Source organism: Physella acuta, unplaced genomic scaffold (assembly GCF_028476545.2).
Source record: "Physella acuta isolate Inbredline_101_S28 unplaced genomic scaffold, ASM2847654v3 ptg000315l, whole genome shotgun sequence".
Classification (NCBI taxonomy): domain Eukaryota; kingdom Metazoa; phylum Mollusca; class Gastropoda; family Physidae; genus Physella; species Physella acuta.
In genome coordinates this window covers 214595-242400 of record NW_026731834.1, presented here as the reverse complement: position 1 = coordinate 242400, position 27806 = coordinate 214595, and the positions used below count along the sequence as shown (strand labels likewise).

The 27806-nt window shown below is 36.3% G+C and overlaps 1 protein-coding gene across 3 annotated transcripts; it reads left to right on the top strand.

The window, feature by feature from the left end:
* Positions 1-27806, top strand: LOC131940297 (transmembrane protein 47-like). 3 transcript variants are annotated; one of them, XM_059298947.1, is made up of 5 exons: positions 1-190; positions 3218-3276; positions 23818-24159; positions 25918-26061; positions 27521-27806. In XM_059298947.1, exons 3-5 carry the CDS (start codon positions 23958-23960, stop codon positions 27709-27711), a joined length of 537 nt encoding a protein of 178 aa, XP_059154930.1. In that variant the 5' UTR covers positions 1-190; positions 3218-3276; positions 23818-23957; the 3' UTR covers positions 27712-27806. The 3 variants fall into 3 exon arrangements, with proteins under 3 accessions (XP_059154930.1, XP_059154929.1, XP_059154928.1); XM_059298946.1 differs by lacking the exon at positions 3218-3276; XM_059298945.1 differs by lacking the exon at positions 3218-3276 and having other exon boundaries at positions 23756-24159.

The window sequence follows — 27806 nt, the reverse complement described above, 5'->3', positions numbered from 1 at the left end:
GTATTTGTGGGTAGCCTACGTTACCTCCCTTAGGTTTCCCGCGAGCGGCGTGTACCTAGCGTTGAGTACACGGCGTGTAGTCGTCCGGTGTCTTGGCGTGAGTGTGTGTGCGCGCGCTAACACTGCAGCGGCCCGCGTGCTATTTTTAGATTGTGTTGTGATTTCTTCAAACCCTTGGATAAAATCTAAAGTTAGTATTGTGTTATAATGTTATAGGTAGTGGTATTGTATATTTTGAATATGTGGTGTTGGAGTTGTTTCAAATTTCGCCAACTGACAAGTTCGCTAATTCAGCTAAAAATAAATTTAAACCACATCGGAGTTATCTGCCCGTCAGTGTTGTATGATTTAAGTGAGCAGGGGTTCCCTAGTATTTAGCCACTACCACAACACTACACACCCCACTGATATTTTACCAAATTTCATCGCTATTTTTGTATGATGTTCGAGTGTTACATAAAAGTCATATATATTATTGGGGTTTTCTTTCAACCAGTCTAAAATAGACTCAAAATATGTGTGTTGGTACTTTTGTTACCTCAAGTTTAATGTTAGGGCTAGATTTAGGGTAAGAGCTACGGGGGGAACAGGTTAAATGTTGGGTTAGCATTGAGGATAACAGGTAATATTAGTTATAAATTGACTACAAATAACTAAAAATTCCATTGATTTTTAAAGCAAAGATAAATACCATCACTACCGTGTTATGGAACACATTATAATTTCTTCACATCAGAGGCGTAGCGAAGGGGGGGGGTGCGGACCGCACCTGGTGACACCATTTAGAGGGGTGACACCAAGGCAAAAAATAGCAAAATATATAGAGAAAAATGATAATTCCACTTAATTAAGTGATTAATTCGAGTGTTAAATAGTCTTTTCAGAGGTGCAAATCGAAAGTTTGAGGGAGGGGGGGGGGGGGGGGGGTTACAAATCGAAAGTTTGAGAGGGGTGCAAATCGAAAGTTTGAGGGGGGGGGGGTGCAAATCGAAAATTGAAAGTTTGTCCCCGGGAAGGGTCGCTACGCCTCTTGGGGGTGACACCATTAAGTGCTGCACCGGGTGACACCCGACCTCGCTACGCCACTGCTTCACATTGTTTACAGTATTGGTTGTAAACAAAACTGTTAAGTAGGCTCATATAACCATTCGGGCCGGTTAATGGGTGTGGGGGAGGGTGGTTAGACATTTGTAACAATATTCTTTGTGAGAGACTTTTGGGTTCAATATTTTTTTATATAACTGTAGCATTTGCATTTTTAAAAGAAAAAAAAAAACTTGACAAAAATGTGAAGATTAATTGAAGATTAAAATTATTTCATGTTGGGGTTAAGGTGAAACTGTAAGAAGACATCGTTCCATGTGTTTGTGTGCGGGTGTGTGTGTGTGTGTTGTGTGTGTGTGCGAGGGGGGGGGGAGGGGTGTTTAGCTTTTTTCAACGGGTGTTGACTGTATAGACAATTCCACCCTCCCGAGTGGTATTTCATTATTTCATCGTATTACATTTTTTTTAAAAATGGCTAACATGAAAAAAAAGGCCTCAGTGCCTACTGTTGTTAAAGTTACTGAATAAATTTCCATTAAGTTGAATATTATATCTTTGAGAACTACTGTTTACAAAAATAAAAATAAAACATTTGTGGCTAGAGTTTATTCTATTTGTGATAGCAATGATATACGTGATATGAAATCATAAACTCCGAGCAAACATGCACTGGCATGCATGGCGCAGACGCCTAAGTCTGGCGTTGTTTAGCTGACCAGAATGTTCTGGCTCTACCTGCATAAGTGTCAACACTTGGTCTGTTTCACGTCCAGTGGCGTAGCTACGGTGTTTTGTCTGGGGGGTGGGGGGTGGGGGTGGAAGGGGGGCACATGAAATCACAACAATGTTGCTTAGGGACTTTGTTGAAATATAGTAACTAGTAGGGGCCTGGTGCTAGTTTGAAGGGCTTGGTGCTATTTTGTAAGGGGCTTGGTGTTATTTTGAAAGGGGCTTGGTGTTATTTTGTAAGGGGTTTGTGCTATTTTGTAAGGGGCTTGGTGCTATTTTGTAAGGGCTTGGTGCTATTTTGTAAGGGCTTGGTGATAATTTGTAGGGGCTTAGTGCCAATTTGCTATGGAGTTGGTGCTAGCCATTGCGGCAACGGGTCGACCAGGTTGGTCCGAAACTTAGTCTACTTTCTAGATGGTGGGGTCCAAGTGAGGGATTGAGAGGTGTAGAGACGGAGAGATAGTGAGATAGAGAAAGATCGAGAGACAGAAATATAGAGAGACAGAGAGAACGAGAGATAATAGGACGGAGAGATAGAGGGACAGATAGAAAGAGAGATAGAGAGGCAGAGAGTCGGCAAGACAGAAATACATAGAGACAGAGAGATAGAGAGACGGAGAGACATACAGACGGAGAGATAGAGGGACAGAGAGATAGATAAACAGAGAGACGGAGAGACAGAGAGACAGAAACAGAGAGATAGAGAGACATATATAATGAGAGATAGATAGACGGAGAGACAGAGAGACAAAGAGATAAAGAGACACAGAGCGATAGAGAGCGAGCTATTGGTAGACAACCTAGAGAGTGAGGGAGATAAGAAGGAAAGTGAGTGCAGAAAGATCACGTTGATTTTGTAATATTGAGGATATTTGGGAGCCTGGGATAATTAGAATAATGATAGCATGTAACATGAGGATATTTGAGAGACTGTGATAATAAGGATATTTGGTGGCAATTGTAAGAAAAAGTTCTGCTAAATATGCAGAAATGCTGAGAGAGTAAATAGTTATGTTGAGAAAAAGTATTTTTTGTTTAAATGTTGAATTACCATAAGCGATATCTGCAGAAATGTTGACCAGCCATACAGCCATAGTTTTAGTTAATTTAAAATCCTGTAAGTCATGGCTGCAGAAATGTTGCATGTTTAGAAAGTTGTTATTCACTGGTTTGTGGAGTTTAGCTTGTTTCTACGTGGTGTAGAAAAATTAGCCGTTGTGAGTCGGTGTAGAAAGTTTAGTTGTTGAAAAGTGGTTGTAGAAAGTTTAGTTCTAAGTTGGTGTAGGAAATTTAGTTGTTGTAAGTTGGTGTAGGAGGTTTAGTTGTAAGTTGGTATAAAAGTTTAGTTGTTGTAAGTTGGTATAAAAAGTGTAGTTGTTCTGACTTGGTATAGAAAGTTTAGCAGTTGTAACGTGATGTAGAAAGTTTAGCTTTTGTAACGTAGCGTAGAAAGTTTAGCTGTGTTAATGTTGCATCTCGGGATCGACACGAGACAACACTACGGTGAGTAAAAAATCATTCATCTTTCGCCTATTTTAATAAATTCTTTTTTTTTACTGTTAATCAGAAACTATTTCCTCTATTTATTTGTCTCCTATACTGTAAAAAAAAAACCGACATGTCTTAACCGTCATTTCTCACAAACATCATTTGCTACCAATGTTAAATTTTTAATTTTCCACCTAATTTAAAAATGCATTTATTATTTCTTTATCCACACTTTGCCTTGTTAATAATTGCTACTTTCCACCCTTTTTATGCTAAATACCACCTCTTTTTATCTTTAATTTACCACACACATATTTTTGTCTGTAGTATGTGAACATATTATCTGTTACCAAAGTTCTATCGTTACCTCCAACCAACTCCTTAATGACTTAAGTCCCTTGACAAATGAAATGACCAAATTACAGCAAAGGGGAATAATTCAACACACTATTGTAAATAAGTTTTGGTGACCCCCTTCTCATTAACCCGGCCCACGTGACTCCATTACAGCAGGTCAACGACTCGCGCCTAATTAACCCGTTTATCATTAAGCCAGCACACAAAATGCATGGGTTGTTTATTTAATTTCCTAACACAATAGGGCAGTGTTTGATCCTTTAGAATAACAGACACACTTTTGATACATTCCTTAGCACAGAAGGGCATTGTTGTTATATTATCAGGCATAGAAAGGCATTATTTTATATGTACCATTTTTATAGAAGACATTTAATAATATATTCCTTGGTATAACAGGATATTGTTTTTTGTTTTCCTTAGTATGGAAGGGCATAGGTTAATATATTTATTAGTAAAAAGGGCATTATTTTATAAATTCCTTAGTAAAGAAGGGCATTGTTTAATACATTCCTTAGCATAAAGGGGCATTGCTTTTTTTAAATTCCTTAGTATAGAAGGCATTATTTTGAAAACATTATTATATAAAAGGGCATTCCTTAGTAAAGAAGAACATTGTTTTTAGCATTCCTTTCTATTTAGTGGGCATTGTTGATACACTGAAAGTATATAATTGCATTTTTTATATTCTCAATTATTAACACAAATTAGTGTTTAGTTGATACATTGAAATAATACCCAGTGTATAAGTAAAGTGTTGATTCAAATCAAACACTACGGCATTCAGGTCATGGAATTGTTCGGATAACATATGGGATTACACAGTGGCGTAGCCAGGATCGTCTCAAGGGGGGGGGGGGGGGGGTTCCAATTTTTACTCGGGGACAAACTTTCGATTTGCACCCCCTCAAACTTTCGATTTGCACCCCCCTCATACTTTTTATATATATACCGAGGGGTCTATGGGGGGGGGGGTTATGACCCCACCCCTAACCCCCCCCCCTGACTACGCCACTGGGATTACATATGTTGGATTTACATCTCCCAAACAGTGAAATCTGGCAATCTGAGCACATATTCATCGATATTTAGTTAACCTTGACACAGGGTTTTTTTGTTCACTATATTTGAGATGAGACTATCACTACTTTAACCATAGAGGTTTCATTAATTGTGCTTTATCACTTCTCTAACTTTGATAATCGTACCATAAATAAAGTTTAAACCTTTAGCACTTTATGATCAAAAGAGAGTATATTCACACATTTTATAATCGAACCCCACCCAACCCCATTCTTACAAGACACCAGATACCCTCCACCCCCTCTAAGGTAAATGACTTTTTAAAGTTTCTTTCCATCTTAAGATAACCCCATAACTTTAACATCAAGTAACTCACTATTCTTCTTCTTAGCCGCCTTTACTTTCTCTAACCTGAGTCAGGTACCCATGAGAGCTGAGTGGACTCAAGGACGTCTTACACACTTGAACCCATAATCCGAACTCTAGGCTATCTGGTTTATAGACGTGAATTCGTCATAATTTACAAAATAATATTTACATCATACCTAGCTTTTAATCTACCACCTTGCAAAGGAAAATGAGTTAATCTAATCCTAATTTTACTTTTAACACCATAATTATTTGTTGCAAGCCCACACATCATCCTCATCATCCCCCACCCAAATAATTGATTAACGTGATCCCAATTAACACCACCCATATTTCATTTATAACCTGCCACCCCCACAAACCAAAAATGGACTAACCTAATCGCCACCAACACTTAATTCAACCCACCAGCGATCGACGTCAATTGTTGTATAACAAATCACTCAACAATTTGTTCCCTGCACGTTCGCGCTTTGATACGACACATTTTACTGTAAACACCCAGATTACACACTCCGCACACTGAGGTGCTGGGGTGCGTGTCCTACTTCCTTCTGAGCAAACTGTTTACAGTTTACAGCGAAATAAGCTACGATAACAGTACAGCCCGGGACCGTAAAGGGCAGGGGTGTAATTTCACACACATGCTAAACATAGTAGAATACCCGAAGCGTTGAAAATTACAGTATTATATTATTTATTTTTTTGCTTTAGTTAACATTTTGATACAGACAGGAAAATTACAGCTACAGAAGTTGTTTTTATGATCGAAGTCAGAGTTTCTGAGTGATTGTCAGATGGAATTTTTGCCCAATTCGCACCAAGTCATGGAATTCTGGGTTATTTTGATTTCCCCTTTTGTATGCTAATAAAACCTGTCACACATATTTAATCGATGTTTGTATATTTCCTTATTCTAATACAAACAGCAGCTGGAATAAATAGATTTATTTACGATGGTGTAATGATCTTAGCAATAACTTGAGTGGTTTTTGTCCGGACTCCTATTTCAGTGCATCATTTACCTAAATCCTATAACAACAACAACAACAAAAATCTCCCTGAACAATATGTGTGATCGTATAACATTGAATTTTTTTTATGTTTGTCATATAGGGTATTCTTGAACATTCTATGAGAAATTATCTATTGACTTCAAACAACCATCTAATCATTCATGTTTACGCTAGGATTATATATATATATATATATATATATATATATATATATATATATATATATATATATATATATGTTTATACGAAAGCATTTAAAAGCGATAGTTTTCTTCACTTCAGCTAATAGCTCGCCATATTAAGCCAATTAATTGGCAAGCAGTCTAATTACGTTGGTTGTTTGCCAAACGTTGAGACAAAAATACACAACTTTTAAAGGAAAAAAATAGCAAACCACTGCTCGCATTGCTGTGTATAGGCAGTCTTAGCAACAATAACTTTAAAAAAAATTAGTAATAGAGTTTGACCTCACATTTTTAGGTAGGCTACTTCATTTTTTTATTAACCTTTTAGAGAAAAGAAAACTTACATCTTAGATAACTATTAAACAATTACTTAATTCAATTGTCGGGCAATAAAAACTGTTTTTTTAATTGTTTTTAACTCTTAAATTTTTTTAATTAGAATTGAATCAAGTAGAAAAAAAAGAATTGATCATCAAAACTAACGTAAACATGTGTGTATATTCTAGTGGAAAATAAGTAGTTTATACACGAAACATTAATTTAAGAAAGTTAATTAAACATCTTATTAATTCATATTTTATGTCGCAGTGCATTGTAACCGTGTCTTTTTCTACGAGAAAAGTTTGATAACAATTGGTCCAGTAGAAGTGATATATATGAGAAATCGGAAATACCGTAAAGTACTACTACTGGTAATCGGAAATTACTCAAAATTTGATAGAATCAAGAGAATAAGATCTTATACAAATGTATGAAATTTCGTTCACCTAAATGAAAGGGTACTTACTTTATTGATGTTTTAGAAACTTGAAATAGAGTAATGTACTACCTCTGAATATTAAAGGTTACTAAAATGTGTGTATCATCCACACGAAATTTCTACTACCTAACTGAAAAAGTACTCAAGTTATCGTTTCCAAGGAGATTGATTACAGTACCACTTCCGTTTATTAGAAATCGTTCAAAATTTGTCAGAAACCTTCGCATAGAGTAAAATACTTATATTTGAAATTTCGTCCACCTAACTTAAAAGGTACTCAAGATATTGGCTTTTGAGAAGCCGGAAGTGGAGTAAAAACCACTTTTAGTTACCGGAAATCGCTCAAAAGTCGATAGAAAACTACACATTTGATATAATACTTATAGAGTTGTTACATTTCGTCAACCTCAGAGGCGTCGCGACCCTTCCCGGCGCCCGGGGACATACTTTCAATTTGGGCGCCCCCCTCGGGAGCAAATTTTCGATTTGCACCCCCCCCCCGTCGAACTTTTTATTTTTACCCCCCCCCCCCCCCTCAAACTTTCGATTTGCACCCCACCCTCGAACTAACTTTTCATTAGCAACCCCCCCCCTAAAACTTTCGATTTGCACCCCCACCCTCGAACTTTTCATTGGCACCCCCCCTCAAACTTTCAATTTGGCTCCCCCCTAAGGTCAGCGCCCGGGGACATATGTCCCCCCCCCCGCCCCCCCCCCCCCCCTCGCTACGCCTCTGGTCAACTTACTGAAACAGTACTCAATGCATCGTGTTCACATACACAGAGACAGTCGGACAGGATTGATAAGCTAAGTTTTCCGACTTCGGAAGGTTTAAAAAAAAAACGTCAAAATGTATCAAAGTCTCGATTTGTATTTGCACGATTACTATGCATCCTTTATATTCCTTGCACGATAACGTAAGGAGGTGTAAAACGGTGAAAACTGACAAAAATATCTGTCTATTATTCAGCCCAGTTACAATACTTCCTCTATACTCTGTAACGAGTAAGTACAACAACAAAAAAAAACAACCCACTATTTGTTCGTAATTATCGTGCTGCAGAGGTGGTGAGGGATCGTCTGCAGTTGCTGTCCAAACTAACAGCCTCGTTTTGAATAGGGAATGTGACAATGACGTATCACATTTCTAATTCATGCACGTATTCCACTGGGTGGGTCAGTGTCTGCATTTTGAGAACGCCTGAAGTCTTATGTGACAGGGGAGATAACAGGTGATATGTGGTAAGGGAGATAACAGGTGATATTGTGGTAAGGGAGATAACAGGTGATATTGTGGTAAGGGAGATAACAGGTGATATTGTGGTAAGGGAGATAACAGGTGATATTGTGGTAAGGGGAGATAACGGTTGATGTTTTAGCAGGGGAGATAACAGGTGATGTTTTAGCAGGGGAGATAAAAAGTTGATTTTAGCAGAGGATATAATTAGCTGATTTTAGAACGGGAGATAATAAGCTGATTCTAGAAGGGGAGATAAAAGCCGATTTAAGCAGGGGATTTAAAAATCTAACTTTAGCATGTAAGATGAAAATCCGATTTTAGAAAGGGAGATGAAAATCTGATTTTAGCATAGGAGATAAAAAGCTGATGTTTTATCAGGGGGATACAAGTTGATGTTTTAGCTGTCGATGTAACAATTTAAGCAAGCGAGGCTACAGCTGATGTTATTATAAGGGAGGTAACAGTTGAATAGGGGAGTTTACAGATAGTGTTGTGTTTAGGGGGGGGGGGGAGAGATAACATTATATAAAGTATCAAAGGAGCTAACATTTCATGTATTTTCACAGTGGAGAGGTTCGATTCTAGGGCACTATTAATGTTAGAGTGATATTTATATAATAGAGTGACTTAAAAGCAACAACTAAGGGAGGCAACTTGCGATATTGATATTGTAATAGGGCAGTGAACTGGTATCACTTGCGATATAACAAGGGACTGAACTGGTGATACTAATTTTGTAATAAGTAATACAAAGTTGACGGGGTGATATTTCTGTAGCAACAAGCCGAGTTCTTTGTGTTTCCTTTTTTTTTTGACTTGGAAAAAATGGCAAAAAAAAATTATCTTCCATTTTTGTTAAGAAACTACATCAGACACAAAGCAGGGGCTGTTCGTTAATAAAATAATCAATAACAAGCAATTATATTATATATTGATACCATGTGTAACGTTTCATTGTAATATAGCCTCGTTTTGCAGACATACGTAATCGAATCCAGCACATAGCCATAATTCTACACATATTCGTAGATGGCATGGTCGCCCACCCATTCTTAGTGCCGCGCACCCCTTCAACACTCCCCCCCCCTCCCGCCCCCCCCCCCCCCACATACACACGATCCCAATAACGATTCTTATTTAAATTGATAATTTCCTCCGCTTTATTTGAATACCCCCCCCCCCCCCCCCCTCTGCCAGTATACAACCTGATGCAATTATTATTTTCCTGGCTGTGTTTGATTACCCCCCCCCCCCCCCACACACACACCACACTGAATCCACGAACAAACAAACAACCGGTCTACGCCGAATATCCACACGACCACAACGGGCGAGTTATCGTCTGGCTCTTGTAGTGCCAGCCTCACGGGTATCACGTGATTGATCTATTATGGGATGTTATTCCTGTCCAGGATGGTTCACGCTATCGATCGGGAAATTTGTTCTTCCTCAATAGAATCTGTTCACTTGAGCGTGCGCATGCGCAGCGGGGGAATTAATTTGAAACTTTATTCCTGGCTTTTCTTGCTGATTTGCAACTTTAATTTTCGGCTACCAAAGTGATCGATGAGGACAAACATTAACGGTTTGGACAAAAGGTTGTCCGTGTGATTAGACAAGGGGTGGACTAACCCGCCACTAGTAGCGTAGCGATGGTGGGGGGGGGGACCGGGGGGGGGGGGAGACACATGTCCCCGGGCGCCGACCTTAGGGGGCGCCAAAATGGGTTGGAAAATAAATTGAAATGTTGATGGGGTGCAAATCGAATGTTTGAGAGGGGGGGAGTGCAAATCAAAAGTTTGAGGGGGGGGGGGGGGGGTTGCAAATCGAAAAGTTTGTCCCCGAGCGCCGGGAAGGGTAGCTACGCCTCTGTCCGCCACCTACCCGGGGAAAATTCCGGTGGGCACCTTAAAGATAAGGCGCTATCTATCTCCAACTGCTGACCCACGCTTCAGTGGTCATCTGACCGTCTCACGTGACCTGTCATCTCCTGTAATTCTATTGGTCTACCTGACTAACTGACTACTCTGTTTCTGCTCATCTTCTACTTCTGCTTGACCTCTATGACGTATAATTTGCGTCATCGCCGCCTCCAAGAACGGTGATGTAATAGCATTATTAATGTTTTGATTTAAAAAAAATTGTTGATATGTCTCCATTGTACCATTTTCATTCATCCATATCAAGGCGTACTATCTAGGCTTTGTTGTAGAAAGAAATGCACAACGAAAACAAAATGCAATTTTCTAAAGCCTGTTGGACACAGTCTTACTATGAAGTTTGTTCAAACACATTATAATGGATTACATCCTCAAGCCACAGTCTGGAAAATCTCAATGGACTGAATTTATTAGGTAAAGCCGGATTATCGAACTTGCTGTAAATTTATGCCCATGTTTAAAAGGCAGACATGATCTTGATAAAGTAGTTATAATTAAAAAAAAACAAAAAAAAAAAAACAACAAACAACATCTAACGCTTTTGATTTCGTTGATTTGTTTTTAACATTAACGAACATTTTATAAAAAAAGAATTTTATTGTTTCTTTTCTATTTGATTTGATTACTCAATTTAATCTAAAGTAAATTAGTCTTATTAGTTTATTAACAGAGCTGTATCATGTATTAAATACTCAGCTTAATTTACAGTGAATTGCATTTACTAGTTTATTAAAACAACTGTACCTATAATTTACTGATCAATCAGATTAATTAAAAGTGAATTGATTGATTAATTTATAAAAAACTGTTTAATCATATGACTGATAAATAAGTCTAAATAAAGTAAATTATATTTATTAAGTTATTAAAACCATCGAATAATGTATTGATATGATTGCACAGTTTAACTTAAAAAAAAAGTTAACTTAAACAGCTGTATGACGCATCGATTACTCAGTTTAACTTAAAATGAATGGTATATATTAGTTTAATAGTTAACGTTTCGATTACTCAGTCTAACTTAAAATAAATGGTATATATTAGTTTAATTGTTAACGTTTCGATTACCCAGTTTAACTTAAAATAAATGGATATATTAGTTTAAAAAGTTTTATAGTATGACGTTTCGATTACTCAGTTAGCACTAGCCTCACCCTATTCAAAAGCTCACATCACCTGATATGAGTCAAACTTCATTCCCAGAAAGAATTTATTTCTCCATTCCCTCCTCCCTACCCACACAATTGTCGACCGCGGGGCCATACTAGCTGCAGCCATAAATGTCTAAACCCCCCCCCCCTCCTTGTAGGATGAGGTTATAAAGATTAGGACCCCCCCCCCCCCACACATTTTCAGAGAACTTAAACATCACAAAACATTACGTCATAAAACCAAGCTGAATAGCCAAGTCTGGTTGGCTATAAAGGGACTTAAGCCTCGCTAAGGGAGATAAGTCTTGTGGGCAAGAGAGATTTAAGTCCCGTTATTAAAAAGACATTCGGCTACTTAAAATAAACCAAATAAACCCCGCGTACAAATAAATAGAAGTTTCGAGACTTTAGGCCCAGTCAACTATTGTTAAAGTAAGGGTTTTGCATCCGTGTTTTTTGTGTGTGGCCCATTATTAAGTTATAAATAACAATTGGTTTTTGTGGAATATATAACTGATGAAATATTTTTATCACTAAGAATACTGAACTTAACTAACCATTAAAATACATTATAAATAATCTTCAAAAATGTGGACTCATTATTTCAAAACCAAGATTTCAAGGGATATAATTATACTTTAAAAAAATTGAATCTTTCGGTATGCAATTGCAATGTGTGCTTTTTATTATACGACCTGTACAACTTATTTTTAAAGCTAATTTTTAACACACCAGTACATTAGCAAATGTAACAAAAGCACCAACAAATCAATACACTACCACCACCAACAAATACATCATTACACCAACATCACTAACAACAAATGCATCAACGACAAAAATCAACAAACAAATATGCCACGTACTGAACCTTCAGGCCAAAACCGTCACCCGCAACAGCCCCCACCCCCACCCCATGTTTCCCCACCCCCACCCCACATATCATCCCCCACCCCATATATCCCCCCAAATATCCCCTCCCACACCCCACCCCCACCCCATATATCCCCCCACCCCATATACCCCCTCCCCAACTCAATATATCCCCACCCCCACCCCTTATACCAGGGGTCGGCAACCTCCGGCTCGCGAGCCGCATGCGGCTCTTTTAATATCAAGATGCGGCTCTCCAGCTCCTTGCACAAATACTTATAATCTTAATAAAAAAAAAATATTTGAAATAAAAAAATGTTAGTGGCTCTTTAAAACCAGGGAAATTTTAAAAATTGTAAATTTCGTCTCTTCCGCTTCAAAAGGTTGCCGACCCCTGCCTTATACCCCCACCTATTCAGCTGTTGACACCCCGCCAGATTAACGACAACCTTGTGGTGAAGAAAAAAATGCCAAGAACGATTACTCTGCTACGGCCTACCAAGGTGATACACAAACACAGTGCATCAAGTTGTTGCCCTTTATTTGATGTGTTCTTCATAAGCCGCCAGTCGTATTCACAACTCACGTACATGTAGTAAAAAGAAATAAAAACAGGGCATCAATAAATTAAGTCACCCAATCGTCACCAGTGTCCAAATACCACTTCCATAAAATGACGTCATAAAATTCCAGCGTCTAAAAGTAAAAGATTTTCTTCAGAAAATTATCATTCATCTTCGTTTTTATAACAATGATAGACAAAATATATGCAATGTGACAATTGTAAGGCCTCATTCTACATTTTTTTGAATAGCTGAATATCACAAAAATCTGACACACTTCATCGTTTTTCATTTCCGATGTGCGTGATGTGATTTATACAAGACATGTACACAAAACAAACGAACAAATGCCACTTCTGTTTAAAATTGTATGCTCTTAATAAAATAACGTAAGTTATACGCAAATTTTAATTGCGACTTAGAAAAATTGCAGTTTTCTGGAGCCAGTGTGTTACAGTTTATGATGTCAGGAATCTCTCAGGCACCAGGGCGTGCCTGCAGGTGAGTGCCATTTCCAGCTCACCTTAGTTTACCTGACGTAAGGAGTGAGCACGGTGCTACAGTAACGGGTTAGGTGTAACCGCGGTGCCAGAATGTATTAGCTGGCTCGGTGAGTTCAGAGAGAATAGAGGGAGAGGGGTGGAGGGGGTGAGGTGTGGACAGATTGACTGAGGATAGAGAGTGGTGATGTGGAGGAGTGGGGGAGGGGGAGAGAGGGTGTGGGCAGAATGACAGAGGACAGAGAGAGGTCGAGAGGAGGAGGGAATGAAGGGGAGAGATGGGTGGAGGAGAGGGAGGTGTTGCGGTGAGGGGAGGTGAGGGGAGGGGAGAGAAGGCTATAGGAGAGAGATAGTTAGAGGGGAGAGACGAGTGGAGGAGTGGAGTTGATAGAGGGGGGTGTAGAGAAAGGTGGATGGAAGAGAGGGGTTTTGTATGACAATGGATGTTTACTATTATTGGAGTAAATCGATGACATAATGTTCTACACACATGCGCATGTTTTGGTTGGTTTAGTGTGTATCAACATAGACTATGTAGTTGTGTTGTGATTGGAGGTTTAGGGGCATAATCTTTGGGATTTTTCTGTTAGTCGTAACGAGTACAACGTATGCATGCATGTGATGAACGGGTTTGTAGAAGAATGATGCTTACGTGTGCGCAGGTTGTTTTTTAATTGTAGTTGGATTGTGTGTGTGTGTATGTATGTGTGTGTGTGTGTGTTTGCGAGTACGTATTTCGGTGACTTTGGGGGTAGGGTAGGAGCTGAGAGGGATAGGCCTACCACGTTCATCGCTTGTTTTTGTTGTTGTTGTTGCTGATGAGATGGAATGTATATCGTTTTTGCGTGGATTGAGTCTGCATTTTTTTTTGGTGCCGTGTTAAATTAATTAAATTATTTTTTTCTCCACCAGAACCAATTATTTAAAAAAAAATCACGACAGATTAGTTTTGTTGACCTGTACCTAATATACACACAGCTATCTTAGGATATTATGAATTCAAACTTTATTGGGCTTAAAATATAATACTTTTTTAACTGTGAAAATCCTAAGAATAGGTTTTTTTTTTAAGATGGCCGCCGTTGTCATAGTTGCCAAGATTCTGCTACTAATTTTTTTAAGTAAACACACAGATTGATTTTTTTCAAAATGTGTAGAGAAATAATAGTTTTTAGTAAAGTATAAAATAATATCTTTCCCCGGAGCCTACCCTCTTACAACTACCCGAAAACTGCTGCGATTTTACAAAATATTTTTTTATCCACACATTTACTTTGAGAGCTGCATTAGCCACAAACAGGTAGACTGTCGATACAGGTAGTTCTTACACAAAGGATGCAAGCCTTGCCTCTGTTTGTGTGAATGTTTCAGCTTTCTGCATTCTTACGTTCACACAAACAAGGGAAGCAATGCGCTATCAATGGGGGATAACTAGCTGAGTAATCATACCGAGAATCTATAAACACACACATACACATACACACATACACACACACACACACATATATATATATATATATATATATATATATATATATATATATATATATATATATATATATATATATAATTGCAATTACACTTATATAAACATATATAAGGCCTACATATATATGTATATACAAATACATAATATTTATAATCATATATACACATATGTTATATATATATATATATATATATATATATATATATATATATATATATATATATATATATATATATATATATATATATATATATATATACTAGCCGTCCCGGCCAGGCCCTGCTCTGGCTTCTGTGAAAAACCTTTCTGTTAAAGACCATTACCTGTGTGTTTAGTAATCATCATAAACCCGGCATTGCCCACCCAAACTACAACCAACCAAAACCAAAACAACAAAACGCAAACATAACGCTAACACAATTACAAATACAAACGAAAACAAAAACTTAACAACAAACACAACCACACCCACAAACACCAATACAAACCCAAAGAAAAAACAAACAAAAAAGCAAACGAAAACAAAAACCTAACAACAAACCCAACCACAAACACCAATACCAACAAAAAAAAAAATCAACGAAAAAAGCAAACGAAAACAAACCAAATCCAAACGCAAAACCAACCAAAAACACAAATACAAACCCAAACAAAAAAAAAACAAACAAAAACGAAAAAAGAAAGAACAAAAACGAACCAAATTAAAACGCAACCACTAACGCAAACCCACCTAAACACAAAGAAAACACTAACGCGAACATAAACGCCCGGGGCGGAATCACCTGTTTTAGCTTAATGAACGACTATAGTACCCCAACTTATTCACAGTCTTTTGCACTCACTTAAACGAACGCGCCTGTTTCAATTTAACAAACAATTTTAATACTCCAAGCTTATCCGTAAAATACCTACAACATTTGCACTTGATCAATCCCCGCTAATTATGTAATTATTTTTTTTCCCAACACCAAAACAAAGTAATTAAAAAGTACATTATTTTCACGGAATGCAATGGTTTTATAAAGGGAAGTAATTGTGTTTTTCCTAATTTATCAAAGGGAAGTAAGTGCTATAGGACTAAATAAAGACATAATTAGAATTTTTGTAAAAGATGATATTTTTTTTAAAACTTGTGTTTAATGAACATGCCGACAATTATTACTATAATTTGAAAAATGAAAATTATTTCCCAACACTTTCAATAGTAATTTTTTAGCTCATAAATTTAGACAAATGCGCACGATAATTTTCTAACTTTTAAATTCGTACAATTTCAACGACATACAAATGCATTACATACAGAACTGAGCTTTATATATATATATATATATGACCTATAATAGATTTCCATATTACAAAAGGAAGCTAGAAATATAATTACAATATAGCATTAACAATAAAAGTAAAATGCCGTGCTGTGTTATTAATTAATAATAAAAACCGTTTTAACTAAATAGTGTAATTATAAAATCCGTATTCTAATTGCTTTTAGTTTTGCTTAATTCTGCCTCAATCGTAAAGGAAGCAGATTGACACATTTGGTCGGTGCTAGGCTGTTTCATCTAATTAGAAAAATAAAAAGGAATTACTGGGAATTAGTTAAGAGGTACGAACCTATAGTTAAAATGCTCTAGTAAGGAATGATAAAATCTATAGTTTTTTTTTAAAGTTTTACACAATCATTTTTAGCGTGTTATACATTGTTTTGATATACTAAACAACAAATGTAATTCTACTCGATATGATGTTATACAATACACAACATTCACAACATGCAGATGTCGATATAAGAAAACGATTGCTCGGGGAAAAAACAAAATAATTATAATGCTAATAATATTAGCATTAAAAACTAAAAAAAAAATCAGGTAACATTAGTGATTTTGAAATTCCCGTTTCTATAAATATCTTTGAGGTAGATGACTAAGCTCAAAATTAAATTACCGAACAACGGAAAAAAGAAACGAAAAAAACAACAACGAAAAACAACAACGCTGGCAAATAAAATAAAGTATGCTGTTTTGAAAATTCTCGTTTCTATAAATAGCCCTGTGATGGATGTTACACTTTAAACTCACAGTTTAAAAGAAATTTAATTATTGAAAAGCAGGCATACAAAACGAGTGTAAATTAGCATAAAGATAATTTTTATTATTTTTATTAAAACATTTTTGAGTTATTAGATGTATATTGACGTCCCTGAGTTTACCCAGCTCTGAAGGGTACCCAACTCACATCAGGGAAACAGGCGGCAAGGCATAGTGCTGACCACACTATCTCTTCAAATGCCGAGGTCTCTTAAGCAGTTGAATTCTACTTCATCTGCCCCATGTATATTGGGCACCAACGGGAAATGATGATGATGAGATGTATATTAAATAGAAGCTAACTTATCATAAACATAGCATTATATTGATTTTTAAAATTTGATTAGTATTGTCTTATTAAATTAATTTTGAGCTTATTTGATGAAGTTTTTACACTTTTTTTACTTTCTCGTATATACGTAGTATAGAGAAAGTATTGTAATCGTGCAAAAAAAAAAATCGAGATTTTGTCGACGTTTTACACCTCACTGATACGGAAAAACATAATTTTGCAATCTTGTCCGTATGTCTGTGTGTGTGTGTGTCTGTGTGTGTGTCTGTCCGTGTGTAAACACGATAACTTGAGTACCGTTACAGCTAGGTTGATGAAATTTCATATATAAGTATTTTATCAATACCTGGGAAGGGTCTCTATGCCTCTGGGGGGGGGGGGGGGGGTGACACCATTAAGTGCCGCACCGGGTGACACCCGACCTCGCTACGCCACTGACTACAACTACTACTATTATTTAGCCTAATTATAAATTATTATTATTATTATTATTATTATTATTATTATTAATATTATTATTATTATTATTACTATTATTATTATTATTATTATTATTATTATTATTACTACTACTATTATTATTATTATTACTACTATTATTATTATCATTATTATTATTCTTATTATTATTTTTATTAATTATTAAAACCTATCCATTAAAAAAATAATAAAGTCTAACTTATAAAGCTAAGGTTTAAACATTACTTCACTAGAAGTGCGCTAGTGAAGAGCTTGCCCTAAACGTTGTGTCGGGGTTGGGCGTGTGCAGCATATAATAAGGACACGTCCGGTTGAAGCGCGCACGTTTTTTAACAAGTCTAAGCACTGTGCTCGAGCTAGGCAAGCATACCCGTTCACGGCAAGGTTTCAAGAAGACGAATACCGTAAACATAAGGTTTACAGTAATGCTTCGAGAACACGAATACCATAAACTGAAGGTTTTGACCCCCAGGGTTCAGATAGGACGTCCCATATCTGGGCCGCTGGAATTTCACCACACTCGCCTCAACTACGTGCCTTCTGAAGTTGCGTTTATACAGTACCGTTAACACCAAAAATTCTACACGCTTGGCCGCGGCGCGATTATAAACAAGCCTACAAGACAAAACAAGTGGCCGACATATATCCGGCCAGCGACGAGGCGGAGTACTAATTGGTATATGCTCGGACCAAATGTAGTACCGATTCTATGCGCGGGACCCCATAGACGGTAGCTATCATACGGGGCACGGACGTCGGACCCTATTTGAAAGGTCCAACGATTGATGATGTTCGGCTATACATATTTATAAATCCACGCGTGCCTCAAAGAGAGCATGTGAAATTCTAGATTAGAAATGTGTATGGAAAATTTGAACACACCAGGCTCGACTGGAGAAATCCGGTTTAAATGTGTGTAAAAATAATCGAATAACCAGGATCGTAGTTGATCTTTCTTGAAGTCTGCAAATACTCAACATATTTAAAAGTTAAAAAATGGCACAACACTATAGCTTATATTTCGAGGCAATTAAGTGTAAAATATACACGTCTCAGGTTTAGCAGTATTGGTATTAACCGTAAGCTATTTATAACTTTCCCACTCATCCGTATTAAATGTATTTTGTAACGATGAAGCCAAAAGACTTTGTTTTGTGTCATTGCTACATCGTTGCGAAAATAGATCCAAAGACATTTGTGGGAATTACCGCAGAAGGCACGCAAAAGTATTCATTCCAATACATTTTAAATTCGACATTGTAAATAATTATTGCTAATCATCAAAACAAACTCAAATACTACGAATCAAAATACTTGCCTGGAGATTATAATAGCGCAACTTTAAGGTTATTCAGAATAAAGCAGGAGTAGTCTCCACTAACCTATTTTCGTATAGCAGTAAGCGGGATGGCAATTTCTTGCAATTCGGATATATATTCTAGAAATGATTTTATTTAATTTTTGCTTTCTCGTATATAGATCTACGAAGTATAGAGAAAGTATTGTAATCGTGCAAAAAAAAAAATCGAGATTTTTACAAATCTCGACGTTTTACATCTCACTGATACGGAAAAACATAATTTTGCAATCTTGTCCGTATGTCTGTGTGTCTGTCTGTGTGTCTGTCTCTCTGTGTGTGTGTGTGTAAACACGGTAACTTGAGTACCGTTACAGCTAGGTTCATGAAATTTCATATATAAGTATTTTATCAAAATCGTAGATCCGTATCAACTTTTGAGCGATTTCCGATAACCGGAAGTGGTACTTTTCCTACTTTGAATTTTTTAAAAGCCTATAACTTGAGTACTATTTCAGATAGATAAATGAAATTTCACATGTAAGTAAAAGATCTAATTCTCTACCTTCTGTTAAATTTTGAGTAATTTCCGTTGACTGGAAGTAGTAATTTACGCTACTTCCGATTTCTCAAAAAACTAATGTAAATTTTTAAAGTACTAATAATATTGCGCACTATTATGCGCTTTTTTTTATTTGCGTTCACTTGGTGTGCAATTAATTTGTCTACGAGATTTTATTCTATTTTTAAAACTTTAAGTATTTAAAATGGATTAAAAATCATGTCTATAGCCCGAGTTTCCATCCCCTGTTATTTTATATAAGAATATTCGAGAAAGTTTAGGGGAGATCACTCCCGGTTTATTCTTTATACAAAATGTGTATTGCATTCATCTCGCTGGAGTATTTCTGTATTACACTCAGCTGTCATTACGAGGTTTTTACGGTAGAGTCAGTCGGCGTCATAATTCGGAGTCAGTTCGACTCAGATTTTAAGTTATGGACACTGTGACAGAAGATGGAACACTATGGCTCTAAATAATACAGCTGTGCTGATACAAAGTGAAACAAGTCCATTCTTCGTGATTGGGACACTAGAACACTTGAGTTTTCAGCCCAAATTTAGCAGTGGTCTAAATATACACGGTAGATACAGGTTCGATATTTGCTCTCTACAATTCGGCCTAACTTAACGTCTCACCTAATTAACCAATTTCCCAATTAAACGGAATCGAGGTTGCATTGTTAACACTTGTTATGTTTGACCATACCTATACTTTGCTTAACCTAACCTATGCCCTAACCCACATAAGACATCTGACTTATCCTAATCGTAACCCATACATCAATAATTGTTAAATACCCAGCAGTTTTGTTTACAAGAACATAATAAAAAAAAAAAACAACCCTGACTATACCTTACTTTTATACTTACTATTGAAATATACCACCTTTAATAATTATATTATTATTAGGTTTCCTTATATTTTATTCATGAAACATTAATTAAAAATATATTTTTATAAATAACTATAAACGGTCGTTCAATCCCCAGAAAGGAATAATAGTAATGTTGGGCAAATTAATTAAAAATATATTTTTATAAATAACTATAAACAGTCGTTCAATCCACAAAAAGGAATAATAGAAATGTTGGCCAAATGTTTTTCATACCCGTTTGGTGTAAAATGTTCAAACGGTGTACCATACATTCCCCAAAGCATTAACAAAACCACCTATCAGTACAGTTAAAAAAAAAAAAAACTTCCTTTGCCGGGCCAAGATGAGCGATTATCGGCTACACGAGAAGGGAGGTAATCTTCACTCAGGAAATCAAGGGCGGTTACCCAGTAACTTTAGGACATTTATGTTTATTTTTAACCGCTCTTTTATGTTGGGAGTTAAGTTGTAGTACACTTCTGCCTATCGTCCAACCGGTGCTGGCACTAAATACAAATAGATGATGTGTGTGGTGGGTGTGGGGTGTGGGGGTGGGGGTAAAGGGAGGTCTAGCTAATACGTGGGGGTGGGGGGGGGGGGGGGGCATTCAAGGAAAGAAGAGTTACGAAGCACCAACAGATACCTTTACTGCCCAACCAGGGACTTTATGGTAATTAAAAAACAGACACCTCCCCCTTACTTATTTAACTAATTACTTAAAACTACTTTAATCAGTGCACGAATTTAACTGAATACACACTGACCCATTTTTTAAAAAAAAAAGGAGGAAAAAAAAATAGACCACCAACTCCTGTTAGACCAATTTTTAAATCAATATTACGTTCAATGCCAATATAAACAAAAGTTAAATAGCACCTACTTATGTTTTATGACTAACAATTTTTTTCTGTTTAATTATAATTCAAGTCAGACAACCCCCCCCCCCCCTAATCAAAGAGCGCTACATGATACAGAATACCGAACTTGAGACCTTCTGGTTTCTAATGCTAGGTTCTGCTACTCGACCACACCATCCTAAAATAGTGCTTTTTTTATAACTCCGTTTATTATTACTCTTTGTCCGCTTGTCCCCCTCTGTGGTTAGTTACTCTCTTACCTCTGTATCATTCTGCCAGTTCAGTGACTCCAATTGTGTTGGTCTTTAACGTTTCTGACTCCACATTTTATATTTCTTCGCATTTTGTGACTCCACAATTCTATATTTCTTCACATTTTGTGTCTCCAATTTTTCATCTTTCTTCACGTTTTGTGACTCCACATTTCTATATTTCTTCGCATTTTGTGACTCCACATTTCTATATTTCTTCATATTTTGTGACTCCAATTTTCCATCTTTCTTCACGTTTTGTGACTCCACATTTCTATATTTCTTCACATTTTGTGACTCCAATTTTCCATCTTTCTTCACATTTTGTGACTCCAATTTTCCATCTTTCTTCACATTTTGTGACTCCAATTTTCCATCTTTCTTCACATTTTGTGACTCCAATTTTCCATCTTTCTTCACATTTTGTGACTCCAATTTTCCATCTTTCTTCACATTTTGTGACTCCAATTTTTCATCTTTCTTCACGTTTTGTGACTCCTTATTTCTATATTTCTTCGCATTTTGTGACTCCACATTTCTATATTCCTTCGCATTTTGTGACTCCACATTTCTATATTTCTTCACATTTTGTGACACCAATTTTCCATCTTTCTCCACCTTTTGTGGCTCCAATTGACTATTTTTCTTCACGTTTTGTGACTCCACATCCACATTTCAATCTTTCTCCACCTTTTGTGACTCCATATTTCTACACTCCCCTGCATCTGTCTCCGAGCTATGTGACTCCACATTTCTATTCGTCCGACTTCGAACTCTTTGACTCACCAATTCTCTGCACACTATGTCTAGAAAATTTATTTCGCTTTCACCACCCTCCCCTCCTCCTCCGGTATGTTCATCTCATGTCACCGTGACCTGCTGGAACGAGCCCCGTAAACAAATTTAGTTTAGTCCCACCACTTTCCTCCCCCTCAACAACCACTCGACTGGTTTTAAAATCAAAGAGCAAACAACTCTGAAATGTCAAACATAATTTGTGCCATTGACGCAATACTCAACGTCAAGATAGTTGGAAACATCGGTGTTTTAATTTTTTTTAATAATACAACTATTAACTGTTTATGAAGTTATAAAGAAAAATATAACAACAGAGGTTACAAGTTCACATAGAATAAAATAGTTCTAGAGTTGACAGGATACACATGAATGTATTGTTACAATGAGAAATTCGGCGGTCTGTTGGGCGCTTAGACATGGTGGGGGGGGGGGGGGGGAGATCTAACAATCAGTGTTCTTCTCTCCCTCCAATCTCTCTCTCTCTAAATATATATATATATATATATATATATATATATATATATATTTTAAACTTCTAACCCGAAAGTCTCGAGTTCGAATCCGGGTTCAGGTCACTAGAACGTCCCCGAGTCTACCCAGTTGTGATGAGTACTTAACTCACGTTAGGAAACGTAAAAGCGGTTGAGTAAAGTGCTGACTACATGTCTTTTCTTAAACCGAGTTCATAGAAACAGGTGTACTCTACTTCACTTGCCCCACTGACCGCCAAGTTTCTAAAAGTGAACTTAAACAATTATCAAACGCCCACAAACCCCATTTTTTTCCCTCCAGCAACTCATTCAATCTACAATGAACAGATTGAAAACGCATCTCATCATTTTTTTAGTAATACTAATTTTTTTGTAGTTTTTACAGTTTCAAGACATGAAGATACAATTTTAAATAATAATTAAATGTCAGAATCAAATTGAAACAGCTTAAATAAGTGAATATGAAATATAAGAAATTAATGCATACTGGAATTTAATGGAAAATATTCAACATATTTTTATAGTGAAATGCACTTCCTCTTACTATGTTTAAAAATAGACCTTAAGAAAAACGTACATTCTATTGAAATAAATGATCAATGAACATTTTAATCTAGTAGAGGTCAATGTAAATTACAACAAGCTTGAAATATACACCACAGGTTATGGTGTTTTCTTTTCAGTAGCGTGGCTAATCCTTTTTACTTCCCCTTGTGCACGTCCTAACAATCACCTGAGACAGTTGGGTCCCCTGACGAATAGTGGCCATTTAATGATGTCTTTTCCATTTTGTTGTGGCTAAGTTACAATTGTATTGTCTGTTTATTTCTATTTTCTTCGCTTTTTTTCAGATCACGAGTGAATTTCTAAATTTGTAAAAAGTTGGAATATTTGCTTGAAAGTTTATTTCTACGAGATAAAAAAAAACAACAACAAAGGACGATATTTTTTTTAGAAAAGTGTATTTTCACGTGTTTAATGAAGTGTTTAATTTTTAAAAAATCTTTTAATGAGTATTTTTTTAATTTCTGTTAAGAAAATCAATTTAAAAAGAAACCATAGTCGTTATATGATTGTTTTTTTTAATTCTTAAAAAAGGATACTAAAACAATTTGAACCGCAATTTTTCAAAAGAGACAAACGTTCCAAAGTGTCTGACGTCACGAAACATCTCCGTACGTCATCGTTGCATCCTTCTATCCGGATTACGTACCCTCTCTAAATAACATCTGGTAACCATGACAACGTACTGCTCCGTCATCGGCCTGGTGTTTCTGGTGCTAACCAACCTGGCCATCATCATCACCTACGCCACGCCCTACTGGCTGGAGCACAGGATGGGCTGGAACCACGGCCTGTGGGCCCGTTGCCGCTCGGACTCCTGCACCTGGCTCTTCCAGGAGAACTACAAGATCATGACAAACTCCAATGTCGAATCAGGTGAGTTACTTCCCTTTTCATAGGTTGTTTCCCTTTTCAACGGTTGTTTCCCTTTGCATTGGTTGTTTCCCCTGTCATTAATTTTTTTCGTGTTTTTTTTATTTTTTATTTTTAGTTAGCTTTTCTTTACATCTGTAGTTTTCTTTTACATTTTTTTATTCCTTTTTAACTGATAATCCCCATTAATTTATTATTTCCATTTTCATTTATTTGTTTCCTTTTTTTTTCAAATGTTATCTATTTTAATCTATTGTTTGTCTTTTCATCTACTTTTTCTCTTGTAATCTATTTTTTCGTCTATTGTTTACCTTTATTTCTTAAGTTCTATTGTATTCCATTATTTGTATTATTTCCCTTGCATTGATAATTCCCTGTACATTTATTATTTCACTTGCATCTACTATTACACTTTTTATCTACTACTTCCCTTGTGATCTATTATTTTTTTCCTTTTCATTTTTTGTTTCTCTCTAAAACCATAGTTTTTTTACATTTAATTTTTCCCTTTTCGTTTTTTTCTTTCTCTCTAAAATTATTGTTCAGCTTAAATCTGCTTTTTTCTTCTTTTTTACCTTTATCATTTTCCTTTTTTATTTGATAATTTCTTGTTAGGGTTTGTGCAAGTGATATATAGTTGTGTAACAGCAGGTAAGAAGCTGGAATTTAACGCTGCCTTTATTTTGCCTTTATTTAACTTAAATCAAATTTCTGCTATTTTAAGAAGTTGAAGGAATAAGTCCACTCTCCAATACAGCTAGGACTCAAACGGGACCAGAGTTTCTTCCAGGCATCTATTCGCCCCCCCCCCCGGGGAAAGTCTACCGCCTCCCCCAAACGAAATGGAATTTACATAGACAATATTTACTTTTGACAGTGTCCGCCCCCCCCCCCCCAAAATTGTTGTCCGCCCCCCCCCCCTTCCCCCCCCCCCCCACCCCCAGAAAATTTCAAGTGCATCCCCGGAGAAAAAAGTCTGGAAGAAACACTGAACGGGACTTAACATTTGTTGTACTAAACATATGCAATTAAAGATTGTTTTAAATTATTAGTTCAAAAATATTTTCTATAAAAATTATATTGTGCAAAAGGTTAGGTGAAAATATCATTTTTTTTTATAAAAATAACTTTGCAGGATCCCTAATCTCTCGTTTTTGTACGCTACTATCGATGTTTTGTTTTTATACTATTTCCCTAGCGTCTGTTATTATTTTATCGAGTTTTTATATTTCTCTTTATTATTTTGAATACTATTTTATAAATTTCGTATTTTTTTTGCTCTTGCTATATATATATATATATATATATATATATATATATATATATATATATATATATATATATATATATATATTACTGTTTTTGAAATGTGTTAGACATGAACATCGCATCTGTTTTTACTAAGAAGAAACTGGACCTTCACGAAAGGCCATGTAATGAATTCAAGACGAATGTTAACATTTTGGGTTAAATTGTTTAAGCTCGTGAATTTCGTCGTCGTTATTTTCATGTGAAACCACGATAGCAAATGCTAGTGGTACTAGAGTCCAAGTTAAGCGATAATCGATTATGTTCTTTAAACTACTTTGCTAATCGATTAAGTTCCTTAAGCTACTTCTTAGATTCTATTCTATTCAGCAACTGACTTGGATAATCCATTCTGTCCTTTAAACGGCATGGATAATAAATAAAAAAAAAAGCAAATTTTTTTTTTTATTCAATCACCAACTAACTTTTTAAAATTCCCCCCTCCCTCCTCAGAATGGTGGATCGCCACCATAGCTCTGACGTCACTGGGCCTGATCTTCGCCCTCTTCTCCTTGCTACTGGCCACCATCGCGTTGTGCTGTGAGTGTCGCAGGTGTAACCCAAGTGTCGTCATCGGCGTCCTGCTCTTCATGGCCTGTAAGTTTTGTCAATTTGAGACGTCATGTGTGTAAGTTTTGTCAATTTGAGACGTCCTGTGTGTAAGTTTTGTCAATTTGAGACGTCCTGCTCTTTATGGCCTGTAAGTCTTGTCAATTTGTGACGTCCTGCCTGTAGGTCTTGTCAATTTGTGACGTCCTACCTGTAAGTTTTGTCAATTTGTGACGTTCTGCTCTTCATTATCAGTAAGATTTGTCTTACTATTTGTGAACATCATTATATTTGCCACATGATGTTAACATCATTATATTTGCCACATGATGTGAACATCATTATATTTGCCACATGATGTGAACATCAATATATTTGCCACATGATGTGAACATCATTATATTTGCCACATGATGTGAACATCATTATATTTGCCACATGATGTAAACATCATTATATTTGCTACAAGTAGTCATCATAAATATGTTCTTTACTTTCTATGAACATCGACAATTGTTGCCACAAGTTGATACACCGTTTCGCATCTTTGTCGTTTTGTAAATAAATAAATTATTTAATTAATTGATAAACCGGGAGTGATCTCCCCTAAACTTTCTCGAATATTCTTATATAAAATAACAAGGGATGGCAACTCGGGATATAGACATGATTTTTAATCCATTTTAAATAATTAAAGTTTTAAAAATAGAATAAAATCTCGTAGACAAATTAATTGCACACCAAGTGAACGCCAAATCAAAAAGCGCATAATAGTGCGCAATATTATTAGTACTTTTAAAATTTGCATTAGTTTTTTGAGAAATCGGAAGTAGCGTAAATTACTACTTCCGGTCAACGGAAATTACTCAAAATTTAACAGAAGGTAGAGAATTAGATCTTTTACTTACATGTGAAATTTCATTTATCTATCTGAAATAGTACTCAAGTTATAGGCTTTTGAAAAATTAAAAGTAGGAAAAGTACCACCTCCGGTTATCGGAAATCGCTCAAAAGTTGATACGGATCTACGATTTTGATAAAATACTTATATATGACATTTCATCAACCTAGCTGTAACGGTACTCAAGTTATCGTGTTTACACACGGACAGACAGACAGACAGACAGACAGACACACAGACATATGGACAAGATTGCAAAATTATGTTTTTCCGTATCAGTGAGGTGTAAAACGTCGAGATTTGTAAAAATCTCGATTTTTTTTTGCACGATTACAAGACTTTCTCTATACTTCGTATATACGAGAAAGTAAAAAAACAACAAAAAAACTTGCTATTTTTATACCTTTGTAATTCAGATCTTTTACTATGAATGACCATTACCTTTTTCACTTATTCAACTAAAATATTAAGTTACCCCCCCCCCTCCAAAAAATTAATAAAATAAAAAAATAAAAGAATAAATGACATTTCTTTTATAAACTTGGGAAATATCGACAAACAATGACCTTGATCTTCCTCCGCTAAAATGACCTTGACCTTCCACAGTTCTATGCCTGTCCGTGGCGGCGGTCGTGTTCGGCGTCTGCTCCAACAAGTACGACAACGCCGGCATCCACTACACCATCAGCAGCGGCGTCCGCTTCGGCTGGTCTTTCTGGTTGGACGTGGCGGCGGCGGGGCTGGCCCTTCTGACGTCACTCATCTACTGCCTTGTAGGCCGCGGGAAGTCAGCTTAAGGGATCTTCTCACATGAGCATCACACTATCTTAAATCATCTACAAACAACTATTATATATATATATATATATATATATATATATATATATATATA